The sequence below is a fragment of the Tachysurus fulvidraco genome, chromosome 7 (assembly GCF_022655615.1).
Source record: "Tachysurus fulvidraco isolate hzauxx_2018 chromosome 7, HZAU_PFXX_2.0, whole genome shotgun sequence".
In the NCBI taxonomy this organism is placed as follows: domain Eukaryota; kingdom Metazoa; phylum Chordata; class Actinopteri; order Siluriformes; family Bagridae; genus Tachysurus; species Tachysurus fulvidraco.
The window spans coordinates 10,164,295-10,181,349 of record NC_062524.1 but is presented as its reverse complement, the minus strand read 5'-3'; the positions used below and the strand labels follow the sequence as shown (position 1 = coordinate 10,181,349).

At 38.0% G+C, this 17,055-nt stretch overlaps 1 protein-coding gene across 5 annotated transcripts in view; it reads right to left on the bottom strand.

Moving 5' to 3' along the window:
• Window positions 1-17,055, bottom strand: part of ptprua (protein tyrosine phosphatase receptor type Ua) — a 232,253-nt gene that overhangs the window by 14,324 nt on the left and 200,874 nt on the right. For all 5 annotated transcript variants that reach the window (XM_047816652.1, XM_027143997.2, XM_047816651.1 and 2 more), the window contains 6 exons: window positions 15,051-15,087; window positions 7,935-8,032; window positions 7,220-7,336; window positions 5,419-5,573; window positions 4,716-4,851; window positions 411-560 (listed from right to left, as the gene is read on the bottom strand). In XM_047816652.1, coding sequence (XP_047672608.1) covers window positions 411-560; window positions 4,716-4,851; window positions 5,419-5,573; window positions 7,220-7,336; window positions 7,935-8,032; window positions 15,051-15,087 — 693 coding nt within the window. The remainder of the gene's footprint in view (window positions 1-410; window positions 561-4,715; window positions 4,852-5,418; window positions 5,574-7,219; window positions 7,337-7,934; window positions 8,033-15,050; window positions 15,088-17,055) is intronic.

The window sequence follows — 17,055 nt, the reverse complement described above, 5'->3', positions numbered from 1 at the left end:
AAATGCAAAATGTTATTTCAAAATTAAAAAGAAATTCTGAATGTAGCAGCTGATTTCTGTCTAAGAGACACTGTTATCTGCCTCTTATGAATATCCAGAAGAATCTGTTGCTTGAACGTACCCAGTGTGACGATTTGTTGATACAGTGCTTACTTTAAAAACCAGGACGATTTTTAAATGTCAAAAAGACGCTTCCATCTATTACATTTGAGGCAGTATAAAAGACTAATAAACTGCTGCCAGAGTTATGCTTTAAAGCTCCAGTCATTATCTGACAGAGATCCAGGCATCTCCCAAATACTGTATTATAACTGTGAATTTTATCTGGGCTGCACAAGTATGACAGGCCTTTTCTTTTCCTAAGACTTCCATTGACTAGAAGTGATGACACAAGAGCTGAAAACTCTCACCTGGAACTCTTCTCTGAGCTGAGAGGTGTTGCTCTGTGTGTCAACCCTCAGAATGTCTTTGTAGGTGAGAGCAAACTCGCTGACTGGGATGGCTGTCTCGCCGCACAGGCATGCCTCCAAGATGGCGTCATGAATAAAGACATACTGCTCCTAAAAATAGTGGAGAAGAAAATGCTGTGAGGAGGTTCCACAGAATCTATATTTGTTCATTTAATTTGACAATTAAACGTTCCTTCGTTATTTGTTCATTTATCCACTGTATGTTCATTCTTTCACACAATCATCCATTCATTCGTTCAATATGTTCAAATTTATTAATTTGTCCATTTATTCCTGTAATATTTTGTATATTCATTTGCTATTTTTTTATTTTTATATTCCATGCATTCGCTCATTTCTTTATCCATTCACCCTTTATTAATCCAACCATTCATTCATGCATCCATCCAACCAGGCATGCATCCAACCATGCATCAATCCACGCACACATCTATCCATTCATCCACCCAACTGCTTGGTTCATCTTATTCTAACATATAGGCAGAAGCTAAAATCTGCTAAGCCTGTAGTCAAAACAGTGAAGAGATGGACCAGTGAAGCAAAGCAGGAACTACAAGACTGTTTTGACTGCACTGATTGGAGTATCTTTGAGGCTGGAACTGACAGCCTGGATAAACTGACTGACACTGTGACATCTTATATCAGTTTTTGTGAAGATATGTGAGTGCCAACCAAAAGCTTCAGCAAATTCAGTAACAGCAAGCCGTGGTTCACAGCCAAACTGAAAAAACTTCAACATGCCAAGGAAGAAGCCTACAAAGGGGAGGACAAAAACCTGTATAAGAAGGTTAGGAACCTCTGCAAAGTCCTGCATCACTGTGGAAATGCCTGCAAGACATTACAAACTACAGGAGACCGACCAACACCCCCACCCCCACCCCCACCCCAAAGCAAAGACCTAGCTGATGACCTCATCACCTTCTAATGCAGGTTTGAGAACAATATCTTCACACCTCCCATCCAACCCAGCCCATTGACTGCCCCCATCACACCTCTGGGAACCCTTTTAACAACTCCTCCCAGCACTCAAGTTGCACTTACGATTTGTGAAGAGGATGTGAATAGACAAGGAAAGCTCCCAGCCAAGATGGTGTCTCCCCCACCTGTCTCAAAGCATTTGCTGACCAACTGGCTCCTATCTTCACCCATATCTCCAACAGATCACTGGATCTGTGTGAGGTCCCCTCCTGCTTTTAACTCACCACAATCATCCCGGTCCCCAAGAAACCTTCCATCACTGGACTGAATGACTACAGGCCTGTCGCTCTGACATCTGTTGTCATGTAGACATTTGAACAGCTGGTATTGGCCCACCTAAAGACTGTAACAGAACAAATGCTGGGTCCCCTACAGTTTGCCTACCAAACAAACAGATTAGTGGATGATGCAGTCAACTACATTCTGTAACATCTTGACTGCCCAGGGACATATGCCCGGATTCTGTTTGTCGACTTCAGTTTGGCTTTTAATACAATAATTCCAGAAATTCTCCAATCCAAACTCCTAAAGCTCACTATACCCCCTGCCATCTGTCAGTGGATCACCAGCTTCCTGACAGGCAGGAAACAACAGGTGAGACTGGGAGGTTCTACCTCCAGTATTCAGACAATCAGGACTGGCGCTCCTCAGGGATGTGTCCTCCCCCAATGCTATTCTCCCTCTATACAAATGACTGCACTTCAAGTGACCCAACTGTTAAACTCCTGAAAATTGCAGATGATACTATGCTCATCGGCTGGTGCATTCACCTGGAGCTAAACACCCTCAAAACTGTGGAGATTATAGTGGACTTTAGGAAAGTCCATAATATCCAACAGCCCTGTGCCATCTGTGGAGTCCTTCAAGTTTTTGGGCACTACTATTTCCCAAAACCTGAAATGGGAGTGCAACATAAACTCCATTATCAAAAAGGCTCAGCAGAGGATGTACTGTACTTTCTATGTCAATTAAGGAAGTATAGTCTGCCACAGGAGCTGTTGATGCAATTCTACACTGCAGTCATTGAATCTTTCCTGTGCACATCCATCACCATCTGGTTTGGAGCAGCAACAAAACAGGACAGGAACAGACTGCAACACACAGTTAAAACAGCAGAAAATGTAATCGGTGCCTCCCTGTCCACTCCCCAGGACTTTTACCATACAAGTACCAGAAACCGGGCAGGAAAAATCCCTACTGACCCTTCACACCCTGGACACAACCTCTTGCAGCTCATCCCTTCTGGCAGGTACTACAGAACTTTGTTTACCAAAACTGCCAGACACAGGAACAGTTTCTTTCCCCAGGCCCCTTATCACTCTAACAACTCACCATCATTATATTCCCTGCTTCATATCTATAAGTACTGCATTATCAGAACTGTCAGCCATCACATTGTATATTGTACAAAAGCATAATTTTGCATAATACTGTTATTTGTACTACCATGCACTTCTCACACTTTATGTACTGTACATAACTGATATGTTATATATTCTGTATTCATTTAATACTCATACTGTCTATATTGTCTCACATAGTCTGTATTATCTTGTATAGTCTGTTTTGTCTTGTCTATATAGTCTGTTTTTGTCTAAACTAAATGTATAGTATAATGTTATTTATGTCTTTACTTTTGAGAGTCAACACAATTCGCCAATAAACCTGATTCTGATTAATATAGCCATGCATTCAGCCATGCATCCATCCATGAATATATACATGCATCCATCCATTCATCCTTTATCCATCCATCCATCCATCCATCCATCCATCCATCTGTCTAATCCATGAATAGTATATACATGCATCCATCCATCCTTTATCCGTCCATCCATCCATCCATCCATCCATCCATCCATCCATGAATATATACATGCATCCATCCAACCATCCATCCATTCATTAATCTATCCGTCCATTCATTCAGTCAGTCATTTATCCATTCACTCACTCATTTGTCTATTATTTTGTTCCTGCAGCTTATTTTAGCAACACTGGGACCACACTGGGACACACCAGGCCACGCACACACTCTCTCACACCCAGCATGTTTTTTAGAGCTGAAAGGAAGCTGGATGAAAACAATAAAATACAGAAATTTAAACCATAGTATCAGCAAATTACAGCTTACCACTTTTCTTATATTTTTCTAGTTGTCTTGTTCTAAGTTGCTCTTTGTGTTTTGTAAAGAATATTCATTTTCAACTTAAGTGTAATTTTATCTTCTGAATGAATCAACATAAAGAAGACGTTGCACTCAGAAAACAGCAATCTGCCGCTGACATTTAAATACAGAGCATCAATCACTGAGGGAAGTGATCTCCATGTCCACACTTCTCTGGGAGTCTTGAAAGCAGTCAGAAACACAATAACAGCTTCATTATCGAGACAGCGTTTGTTCATAAGGTTTATTATTTAAATCTCCTTAACTTTGCTAGATTTTAGCAGAATGTCAAGAGTAATATTACGGCCAAAAAGAAATTAAAGTAAGATAAATGTATTTTTTTGCAGAAAATAATGTTTTAAATGTTTATTTTGTGTGTAGATTTTTGTTAGTGATTTTAATATAACATTCATTCATTCATTCATTCATTCATTCTATTCTTTGTCCATTAATCCATTAATTAATGTATCCATTATTCAATTCATTTATACATTCTTCATTTGCTCAGATATCCTTTTACTTCTTTGACTACACTTTTGTTTGTTTATTCATTCACTCAATTGCTTGTCTGTTACTTCATCTGTAAGTTTATTCATTTATTAATTTATTGTTTATTCATTCATATTTGTATCTCATATCTTGCTCTTTTGTTCTCCATACACCTATTCATTCACCACCCATTTTTCCATTCTTTCATGCATTCATCCATCCATGCATTAGTTCGTTCGTTCGTTTGTTTGTTCGTTCGTTCATCCATTTATTCTTTTGTCCATTTATTTCTTCCATTGTCTATTCATTCATTCATTTGTCCATTCATTCATCAATTCATTCGTCTTTTCATTCATTCATTCATTCATTCATACATGTATTTAGTACATGTGTAATTGTTCAGGGAAGTATTTATGTTTCTTGATTAAAACTCGAATGCAAATGTATAAATGTATAAAATTGCGTTATTGATTTATTTCATGAATATATAGTGTTTCCATATGATGGAGTAAGCCACAATCTAACTAAATGACAGTTTTTTTTTCTTTGCAAGTCTGACATGTGGTACAGATGTGCATGACACAGTTAATCTAACGCCAGGTTTGCTTCACCTCAGTCTGAATCATGTTGATGCGCTGTGAGCAGAGTGTCTTCACACAGTTGTAGATGTCTACCACTCCCTCGCACTCCGCCATGTCCAGCATCACATCAAGGACAATGTAGCAACCTGTCCTGCCAGCACCCATACTACACACACAGGTACACACACACACACACACACACACACACACACACACACACACACACACACACACACACACACACACACACACACACACACACACACACACACACAGAGAGAGAGAGAGAGAGAGAGAGAGAGAGATACAAAAGACAGTGGCTAAGTTTGATGATGTATAAATAATATTCTATTAGGCTGGACTTTTCTTCTAATTTTGACAATATTGTGGTATATTTGAGAGGATTCATCAGATTCATCAAATAAATGTTTTGCACCTTTGTGGCTGATTCAGTCTTTAAAGGCCATGTTCTAAAGTGCAATCTTAAAAGATGTTTCATGATGTTCTATACAACCCTGAAGCTCTCTAAATGGCCAATAGAATCTTTTCCAAGAAAAAGAAGGAGAGGAGGAGGAGAACGACAAAGTGAAGAAGAACATTGATATCAAGAGAAAAACAAAAGGAAAAAGAAGAAGAAGGAGAATCTGGGACAAATACACAGACCAGTGCTGTGAGCCTGTGATTATACTGAGCATGTGAAAGTAGTTGTGTGTTGTGTACAGTATGTGTGTACCTGCAGTGGACGACAACAGGCCCGGTATCTGGAGGTGTAGAGGCTTTGACACGCCGCAGGAAGGCCAACAAGCCTGTGGCGTGATACGGCACTCCATGTTCTGGCCATGATGTGAAATGGAACTGACACACTTCGTGCTTGGCTGGATAACCCCGCTGGAGAAGTGAGGGAAAAAAAACTGTATTAAACAGTCATTTTTGGATGGTAGATTGGGTGCTATGTTTTTGCTAAGTATTTTCGACATGTCTGTGATGACTTGTGTATGTTGTGAAAGTGCGACAAATCAGGGCTGTTCACCAGGTTGCTCGGTTCATGGTCTTTTGTGGAATTTCTGATTAGAACGTATTTACAATTCACTTCCCAGCTTTTTATATGTTATATTTTTACACCCCTGTGTAGAGGTACAAGGATTTTCTAAGTGCTTCAATTTGATTTTGATTTTAAAGACCTGGGTGAAGATGTTCATTAGTCTGTGGGACGTTTGTTGTAGCTTAAGATTGCATATCTGCATATATTCCGCCTTCATTAATTATGAAAAGTCTAAACATTATTCTTGAAGCATCCAGAAGGCCGGTACAACATGTGCAGCACTCATGTGTTGTTCTGAGTGTACTCCAGGTGGGTTGTGTTGACATGCCACATGCCTTTGTTTTTGCTCCTGTCTCTGCCTGTGCTGTCACTGTTCTGATACCTAAAGAGCACACCTGTTCTGAGTTCAGCTAAGAATTCTTAATTTATTTATTTCTTCCCCTTTGTTCCATTGTTTCATCGAGAGGTCTTGCTGATTGTTTCCTGAATTACTGAGCCATGTGTCCTAAGTTCTTGGTAACATCAAGAAGCTTGTATTGTCATTTCAACCATATATAGCTGACACAGTGAAATAAAACAGTGTTCCTCCAGGACCATAGTACATAAAGCAACACAGAGCTACAGAAAACACAGTGCTAGTTTGCTACAATACCTACACAATTCCTCTGATAATTCTTGGATTTCTCAGAAAAAACAAAAACTTCTGAACTTCTGCCATATATTATAGAATACTATTACTACCTCATCTATAGAATTGTCCTTCTACCAATTCTTTGTCAAGTGGTCCTTCAATGATTCTACCAATCTATAAGAATAGATCTGTGGTCATGTGGTTGCCTAGAGATTAAGGTGTTGAGCTACTGATTAGAAGGTGGCAAATTTGAATCCACCAAGGTCCACCAAGCTGCCACCCCTGGGCCCATGAGCAAGGAACTTAACCCTAAATTGCTCAATGAAAAAAAATGTAAGTCGCTCTGGATAAGAGTGTCTGCCAAATGCTATACAAGTTCTAATGTGAGTTGAACTATTTAAGTAGCTCATATGGGAGCAGTGGTGGCTCCAGCGGTTATTTCTCTGGGTTTTTCTCTGCCAAGCTGTCACTGTTGGGCCCTTGAGTGTGGCCCTTAACCCACTCTGCTCCAGGGACACTGTATTATACATTACGGACCCTGCGTTCTGACTCTAACCTCCAAAGTTGGTATATGTGAAGAACGAATTCCACAGTGCTGTAATATATATGTGAGAAAATAAAGGCGTTGCTTCTATTCTATATAACAAACAATAGTATAGCCAGAAAAGGACAAGGAGGAAAACAAAGCTGAATAAATCCGTCCTTTCCACCAAAGATGCTGTTTTGGAATCCTGCCATGAGTGGCTATGACTCTTGACAAAAGGTTGAAACCTGAGACAGCAGTTTTGAAAGTTTCTTTTGGGCATTATCTTAACAGCTTTGGGAAATGCAGTTCAAGAGAGAAATTGTTGAACTTCTAACCCGTTCCATGGTGAAGGTGCGCACTGTGTAGTCACACAGTGTTTCAGTCTTCAGCAGAGTGATCTTAATGTCCCCATATACCTCACTATCATCAGGCCAGTACTTGCAGCATTTCACCTGCACACACACACACACACACACACACACACACACACACACACACACACACACACAGAGAGAGAGAGAGAGAGAGAGAGAGAGAGAGAGAGAGAGAGAGAGAGAGAGAGAGAGAGAGAGAGCAAACCCCTAATTAAGAACATCACATAGGAAATAAGGAAACATAATTCATTCAACCTGATTTAAGTAAACATTGCATGAATTATGCTTGAAATGTTTTTAGATTAAGGTATAACTGACAAAAACATGCATGTTAGCGCCTATAATTAAGAATCTGATTGCTTTTCTCAAAATGTCTCTGCACAATTTGCGTCACAGCACTCAAATTTTTCAGTCATCAATTAAGACAGTTAAACGAAGGCAAGCTGTGCCAAACTGCAGAGGAGACGGCTGCACTACAGAGAGCCGAAAAATAAAACACATGGGCATGGCTCATCTCAGGAAATGCATTGTCTTTGTCAAGCTGTATGACAGTTACTGTGAGGGATGGAGCACGGAGCATGAACGATGAAAGATGAAGCTGCTTCAGTAATGGATGGTGCTCATTAAATGCAAGGAGAAGGAGCCACAGATGGGGCCATTGGAATGCTATACTCACTCTTCCCACCTCCACCAGTTTGGTGATCATCACAATGCTGTAGCAGTTTTCCTGCCAGACCATCCTCCAGAAGTCATAGATCATGTCCTGCTTGGGTCCTATAGAAGGCCAGAAAGAAGGCTGAGATAGAGGAAAATATTTTGCAGAAAGAAAAAAAAAACAGACAAATACGGAGACGCCTTGAATGAGATAAAGGGCAGAGTGGATGGAGAAAAGGGTAATGGTCAGAATGTTCCAAATGTTTTGACATGATGGAAGATGCAGAAAAAGATAAAGGACAAAGGAAACAGGTAAAGCTGAAAAAGACTAATGCAGATGTGGTGACTCAGCTGAGACTGTGCAAATTCTTTTCTAAAGTTGGGAATATCATTACAACAACAATTCTGCCGACACTCAACAGACACCATCTATCACCTTTACAGATGATGAACACAAACACAGACTGTGCTGAATATTTCAGCTTTCTCGTGATATCACGTTTACGCTTACTTGCTTCTTCTCTAGTTTCTGCACTACTCAGCCTCCAGTGGGGGCTTCCTTGTGAAGATGTTGTTTTAGAATAAAAGTCATTAAATTAATAAAACAATTACAAAGTTACACAATTTGCTGCTTACCTCAAAGGCGGACAGTCAACCAAGACTTGCTTACTGACTTGTACCATGTAATTATTTATTTATTTATTTATTTATTTATTTATTTATTTTCAAGGCTAATGTAGCTCTCTCATCCAAAACTTTTCCCCCTACAATGCCCAAAGGAAAAAAAAGTTTGCACAGTGGTTCATAAGACTGTTCTACAAAGAATAAATAATTTGTATACTGGGCATTAAAACAATTTATTGGGGCTTGGGTCAGGGGTCCATGAAGCTTTATGGTTAGCATGTGTGATCACACCTCTAAAGTTGTGGGTTCATTTCTCGAGGCATTTCTGCCTCGGCCCTGTGTGTGTGTGTGTGTGTGTGTGTGTGTGTGTGTGTGTGTGTGTGTGTGTGTGTGTGTGTGTGTGTGTGTGGAGTTTCCATGTTCTCGCCATGCTTCAGGGGTTTTATCCAGGTTCTCCAGCCCAAATGTGTTTGCTGGCTGTGTTGTAGGCTGACAAGCATCTCTAAATTGAATGTGAGTGAGTGTGTGTGTCCTGTAACGTGTTGTCACCCAGTCCAGGATGTGGACACCAGAGTCCCCTGAGATAGACTCCAGGCTCCCTGCAACTTGTGTAGGATCAAAGCTATGGAAAACAGATGGATGGAAAGAAATAAAACCCTGTAATAGAACCGGGTCTCATCAGAGCTACCATGACAAGTGGAGACACTTGCCAAAGGTATCTACATCTAATAAGAGCATGGAATTGAATGCCGTTCTAGTATTTCCTATTTTTCCATGATTATATGTTTAAATCCATTAAAATCAATCCAATGTGCTTGAACAGAATCATGATCATGATGTCTGTTCTTTGTTCACTCACAATACCACGTGGCTGTATTTTCTGTCCTTGTTCTTGCTGTAAGGGTTTTTTCCGTTGTCTTCACCTTGGGCATGATCTATACGTATAAACAAGTGTGTTCTTTGCACGTACACTTCTTTTAGGCTCTCGCTCTCCTGATACTTCAGTCATGTGTCTTCTTCTGAAGCAATACAATATTAAATATTTAAAAAATTGTTAGTCAAATTTATGACTTCACTTATGACTGTAATGTATAATGTATATTTTTAGACACAGTTTTAAACCTGCAACATTATTGTATGGTTAATGTGTACAGAAGTCTGCATCTGTAAAGAAGATGTACAGTTATATGTATGTATATTCTGTCTTTTGTATTTGTGGTTTATTGTGCACTTTTTTGTGAATTATTAAGTCTTCAGTTTTCAGACCTGTAGATCTGCACTTTGTTCTGAATTAAATTGTTACACTGCTGCATTATCTGCTCGTTTCGGGTCACACTTCAACATGCCCAAAGCAAAATGTGTTTATGTAAGTCACATGTGAGTCAACTGTTCCCTCATTGGTCAGAGATCATGCCTGTTTATGTCCTTGGGTTCCGCTCATCTATCATGATGGATAGTCAGGAGCTCCGCAAGCTTATTGTGACTTTTTGTAGTTTCAGCTCCAGTCGTTACCATTTCTCATTTTGAAAAGGAAACAAGCTTTCATCAGGACAACACTGTTTCAGTTTGCATGTTTCAGTGGAAAAGAGTCATTTCAAAATGAAGAGGCCTGCTTTGTTTTGCCGTAACATGCTCAGCCACAGAATTCTTCATCACTGAAGATTTACCAGCTATATAAACCCGATATATATCACAGCTCCCATCATGCATTGCTATACGTGCTGGTTTGTTGGTCCGTTAGGTTGGATTGCTTTTAACCGCAAGCAAATTGCTCCAGAGTTCCTTTGTGATCAACAAATTTCATCATCCTTTACCATCTCTGTTACTCTCCTGTTGTGGCTTTTCTTTTTATAACACATGATTTTCTCTTCTGGATAAATACTCTATTCTACTCTGTTCTATTCTGCTCTACTTTATTCTACTCTGCTTTATTTTACTCTATTCTATTCTTTTATATTCTACTCTACTCTGCTCTATTCTACTCTACTCTATTCTGCTCTATTATATTCAACTCTACTCTATTTTGCTCTATTCTACTCTACTCTATTATATTCAACTCTACTCTATTTTGCTCTATTCTAATCTATATTCTGCTGTATTATATTCAACTCTACTCTATTCTGCTCTATTATATTCTACTATCTTCTGCTCTATTATATTCTACTTTACTCTGTTCTAATTTTCTTTATTCTAATTTATTCTGCTTAATCACATTGTACTCTATTCTGCTCTATTTGTCTTTATTCTATTCTGCTCTATTATATTGTTCTCTACTCTGCTCTATTTTACTCTAAACTATTCTGCACTATTATATTCTACTTTACTCATTACTATTTTATTCTATTGTATTCTACTCTATTGTATTTCTACAACTTTCCCAATCTAGTGTTAACAATAATAATCTAATTAAATGCAAATTGTTGTTTAAAAAAACAACAGTAAAACAGTAAACAAAGTAAATAATGATTGATGGCTGCTCAAACAGGCAATGTCTAATGTATTTACCTGTGTAAGGTAAAGACAAAGTTGCAGGAAATGTCTAATATCATGTATCACATTTTAAAATGGGCACTATATAAATATTTTAGTATTTCTTTATGATATATTTATGCGATGCTTATGAATGTATTGGCAAGATTGTGTTGGATTTATGATGAATAAATAAATAAAATGAATGAAAAATTCTGTTGAATAATAATAATAATAATAATAATAATAATAATAATAATAATTATTATTATTATTATTATTATTATTATTATTATTATTATTTGCCCTTGTTATTTTTCCATCATTTCCATTCATTTCCATTCTTCCATTCTGTTTTAAACATTTCATTGCTTTAGACACTGCTCATAATGTGCATTTGTTTATTAAAGTTCAGCTTTGTTCTGGTAACCTTGAGCTGAGTGTGTACAGTATGAATAGGCACATGTATATGAAGTATGGATTTGAAAACTCTAAGCTGCTTGTGCTGCAGTGTTTTTGTTTATCCGTTAAAAAAGAGGGGCAGATTTGTTCTGGTGACCTGAAGCTTCTGTGTAGAGCAATCATGCATAATCATACACAGAATTTATCTCAAGCCTACAGTTAGGATGCTGTTTTTCTCTTTGTATAAATTCTTAAATCTCTCTCTCGCTCACTTTCTCTAATATAGCACCTGTTTTTTTTCCAGCATATTGCATTGGGATGTGTTTGTTGTAACACATGAAGGTTGAGAAAGCCTGAGGCCAAGTGCACTTTGCGATTCACCTACAACCGACTGCAGTTATAAACCTTGAACAAGTTCCCTTAATTGTGTGTGTGTGTGTGTGTGTGTGTGTGTGTGTGTGTGTGTGTGTGTGTGTGTGTGTGTGTGTGTGTGTGTGTGTGTTCTTGTGTGAGTGTGCAAGGGTTTGTGACAAAACAACAACTGTGTGAACCTGTGTATGTGTATTGTCTTGTGTATGTGTCCATTGTCCATAATCACTCCATCATCCAGCTCCTTCTTGCTGTTCTGCACTATAACCAGTGTGTAATTAATATAAAATATTTAAACCTAGTTACTATTCACATTATTTGAAGAAAGTGTAAGATGTGAAAGCTCTGAATTTCCATCCTAGTCTCTCAGTTGTAAACTCAGTTTTACAGGTTTAACGGTTTGGCCTCGGGCTGGCTTATAGTTGTTGCTTTTTTCCCCTGTATCATTTTCACCCTCCATCATTACTATTCACATCTAAAAAATGTTTACATACTAGAGTTGTTTTTGTTTTTTTTTAAAGATCTTTGTAGTTTGTCCTGTTACTTGGTGCATAGCTGACTCTAGTTATCTGGTTATTACTAAGGATGCATAAGTATGACAGTTAAGGAATCTGACAATGTGGCCAATTATTCTATGTTCAAACATAGAGATTTTCTGCATTTGCAGATGACTGCGATTTTATGAAGTCGGCTGTAGGCGTTCCTATTACTGGTTGCCATAGTAATAATGTTTATCAGTGGGTGGAGCAATTAGCACTCAAAATGTTTTCTTGCCTCTAAATTTCCCGGATCGTTCTGAAGGGAGATTTAGTATTTGTATATAAAATTCATGAGTGTATATCTGCATCATTTTATATACAAGATGAAGCATGCATTTAGTGTAATAGCCATGTGAGCAGTGCATTCTGGGTGAAATTTGTGAGCGACTTTGGAGTCCCGTATCAGTCTGACCACGTGGGTTGAAACATACAGGGGAAATGGTAGCTCAGTCTCTCGGCTGGCCTGGGAACGCCTCGGTATTCCCCCGGAAGAGCTGGAGGAAGTGTCTGTGGAGAGGGAAGTCTGGGCATCCCTGCTTAGACTACTGCTCCCATGACACGGTCCCGGATAAGCAGCAGAAAATGGATGGATGGATGGATGGATGGTTAAGGTACCAAGCTGCCACTGCTGGGCCCCTGAGGAAAGCCCTTAATCCTCAATTGCTTAGTTGAATAAATGAGATAAATGTAAATTGTTCAGGATAAGAGCATCTGCCCAAATGCCATAAATGTAAAAATTCAGCGGGTTTATCGCTGCAGTTCTCCAGTCTCTGTACTACAAAGTCATTATGCATTCCTATTACATTTAAAATAATCTAGCTAACACTATAAAGCATAAACATAACATGTAAACATGCATATGTGCACATTGATAGAAATATGTTTGAATTTTTTTCTCTGTATTCACTGATACCTATCTATCTATGGACTCTGTATCAGTAATTACAGAGAAAAATGTCCTCGTATTGATTCATTCCTAGTTACAATCCCATTACTCTATTATAGACAAGGATTAAAAAGCCAACTTTGTCAGTATTATAAAAAGCAATGATTTAAACATGTTTAGAAATCTTTTGGCTCTGAAGTCACGGCACAGCCAAACATCAGAAATGTAAAAACACAGGCGTATTTGATCTATTTAGCCAGTAATATCATGGGGAATGTGAGTTCTTTAAGTAGAGCATGTTTCAGGGTCAACATTATGTTTAAATTATCACTGCAATCTAATACGTAGTGTCTGCTTTCAAACGTCTGGGCCACTTGAAAACCTGAACATCTCCAGAACATAGTGTTTGGTTTACTTGTGAGAACATAGTGTTTTGTTTACTTGTGTAGCATACATTCATACAAGGACACTTATAATACTTAGTGTCTAGTAGAGGGAAGGAAACTAAATACTCTATGTATGAGTTTGTATGAAAATTCTCTAGTGATAATGCATTTAGTATAATAGCCATGTGAGCAGTGCATTCTGGGGGACATTTGCGAGTGACTTCAGAGTGATGGAAGTCAAAGATGCAGAGTGGTGCTCTATGTGAGGAATTCATGTTCCTCTGGTAGACAAAGATGAAGTTTTATCCATTTTTGTAGTTTGTCCTGTTTCATGGTGCATCTCTGACTCCAGTTATTACTAGAAATGCATCTGAGAACATGGTTAATTTGCTTTATGTTCAATTGTACAGCTTTTAAACAATTGCAGATGGCTGCAATTCTGCTGTAGGCGTTCCTTTTACTGGTTGGGATAGTAATAATGTTTATCAGTGGGTGGAGCAACTAGCATTCAAAATCAGTTTTCTTGCCTCTAAATTGCTCAAATCGTTCTGACACACCGTTGGTACTTGTCTTTAAAATCCAGCAGTGTATATCTGCATCATATCATACAAGATTAAGCATGCATTTAGTGTAATAGCCATGTGATAGAAGTCAAAGATGCAGAGTGATGACATAATAAAAGTTGTTCTCTGCGTGTTCTTTTGATAGACAGAGATGCAGTTTCATCCATCCATTTTCTGTAGTGCTTATACTCAGTGTTGCAGAGCCTGGAGTCTATCCCAGGGCACTCAGGACACAAGGCAGAGGACATCCTGGACAATTGTGCCATAAGGCACAATTAGACACACAAGCATTCACAAACTAAATACAAAACAGACTGCAGACTACAATGCATGCCTTTAGACTGGAGAAGAAACCAGTGTACCTGGAGGAAACCCCTGAACGTACAAACACAGACATGGTATGGAATCAGGAATCAAACCCTCAATCCTGGAAGTGCAAGGCACCTTCAAATGTGTTAACAATTAATGGTTTCAGTGTCTTAAAATAAGGAACCGAGCTACATTTAAAAATTTCTAAACAGATTTCATTGGATTTCTGCTTAAATCTAAAAGCATGAAATAGTCAGACAAAGGTAGAGGTTTGAAGCGGATTGAGAGAGAAATTGGCAGATGTAGGAGTAAATAAGAAAATCTAAAGATAGCAAAAATGCATGAGAATGGGAGACATGAAACAAAGCAGTGCAACCACAAAGACTGGATCACCATCAGCATCATGAATAATATTCTACATTAAAATTTCATAACACAGAGACACAGCTAGGAATAAATACACACACTCACACACTCACACATGCCTCACAGACACATACTGGACGACACACAGACACATAACCTAATAACTTCGGATATCCACAGCATATTGAATGCATTAGTTCAAAGCAATATAATCAAGGGACTGACCTTGAGTGGCGATGAAATGGTTGGAACGCTGGTATCCCTGAGAAACAGACAGATTGTGTTTTGACAGATGAAAAACAAAGATTCTCATTACAATAGGTCATTGTGTCACAGAGGCTAATAAAGATGTGGGTTCTTAAACTATGATTTAAAAAAAAAAATGAATTTCTACAAATTGCTGATTTTTGTTTCTAAAAAATTTCCTTTTAAATTTCTTATTTTGTGTTTGTTTTTAATTAACAATCTAGTTTAAAGATTTCAGACATCATCTATGACAGATCTCTATCACAGCAGAGTGCCAAGTTTGAGTCAAATAGATGAGCATAAGCCATGTGCACAGCGGTGCGGTCAGTAGGGTAAATAAAACTGTTAAAAAAAATCTTCATGCAGTTTTCCTAATTCTTTTAATTTTTTTTTAAAGTCCAGTTTAAATTTTAGTTAAAAGATATTATTTTAAGTGAATAACATTAACATTTGCTATAAGCTGAAGTTTGATCTATTTGCTCTGGGCCAAGCTGACCTGTACTTGCTTTATATAAGATGAACAGTAAACAAGACATAAATGTCACCTTCTTTACATCTAGTAATATTTAGTTTAACAGCAAAGAACTGGAATTAAATTGAATACATTTCTTTAACTCTTTTTACCTGAAGTCAACAAACATTTCTGCCTTTTTGTTATTAAGTCACACTCCATAGTAATAGTTAATGGCTCATATAAAAAAAAGTAAACAGTCAGGGCTTTAAAAAGTCACAAGTCTTCATTTCTTTCTGTTCCTAGTCTATTATGATAAAATGTAATTGTGGCAGGTCTATACATTTCACTAAAAAAAAAAGCTTCAGTTGTGTGTTATCTTTCTACCAGTGTTATTGAGAAGTGGGTGAACTGTTTGCCCAACAGGAAGCTCACACTCCTCCTCTTTCCCACACAGATTCATGATACTCTACATTACTCTACATACAGAAACCCAAAAAATATTCCTGAATAACTGTACAACAAACTTCCAGCTGTAAAATAATTAATTTGTTTATACTGACATGTCTTCCGCACCACCCATATTAATATGTTTACATGTTGTCTTGCACATTCACTCAAGAACCTTCTTTGCTCAGAATTCACAATTCACAAAAGCACACTGGTCAGTGCTATTTTGTGTATTTGTCCTGTAGTGTTCTTTTGTCGCACACTGTTTGCAATAGGTTGCACAAGATGCATTTTATGTGGCTAGGACGACTTAGCTCAAGTTCTAAGCTCTGTGTTGTTTTATGCATCACCTTGGTTCTTGAGAAATGTTGTTTCATTTCACTGTGTACTGTGTCAGTTATATATGGTTGAAATGACTATAAAGGCTTCTTGACTTAATTTGAAAAATGTCAATTTCCATTCCGCTGGAATGAAATGCCAGTTTACTGAGAGAAAGGGTTAATAAGCTGCGACACGTTATAGTGTAAACTGTATATAATGTACAGAACCATTTCTATTGTAAGATATATCGAAGACTGTGAGAGTGAAAGGGGGAATTTGGAGTAAAAATGTCTACATCAAGACAGATCCCTTGTTTCCAAGGATTAGTAAAATAATCTATATCGCCGATGTTTAGAGCTAGTTTCTTGTGTGGCTTTTGAGATATGGGCTTTTGAACCCTGGCAAACACACCTGCTGTATCGAGTTGAAAGCTATGTCTGTATCCATTCAAAACAAGCTGATGGATGACTGGTAGCTGTCGATTTTCAACTGCTTATTACTGACTTAGTCAATTCAAAATTCATTGTAGTCTGTAGCATTATTCTGCTAGCATGATAGCCTCTCGGATATTTGTTGGAGGCTATGCCAAAAATAATAAAAATAAACAAACAACACTTCAGAAAACACTTTGCAATAACAGTATGCATTATTAAAGTGACGTGACATGACATGACATACAGCTAAGTATGGTGACCCATACTCAGAATTCGTTCTCTGCATTTAACTCATCCAAAGTGCACACACCGTGAACACACACCCGGA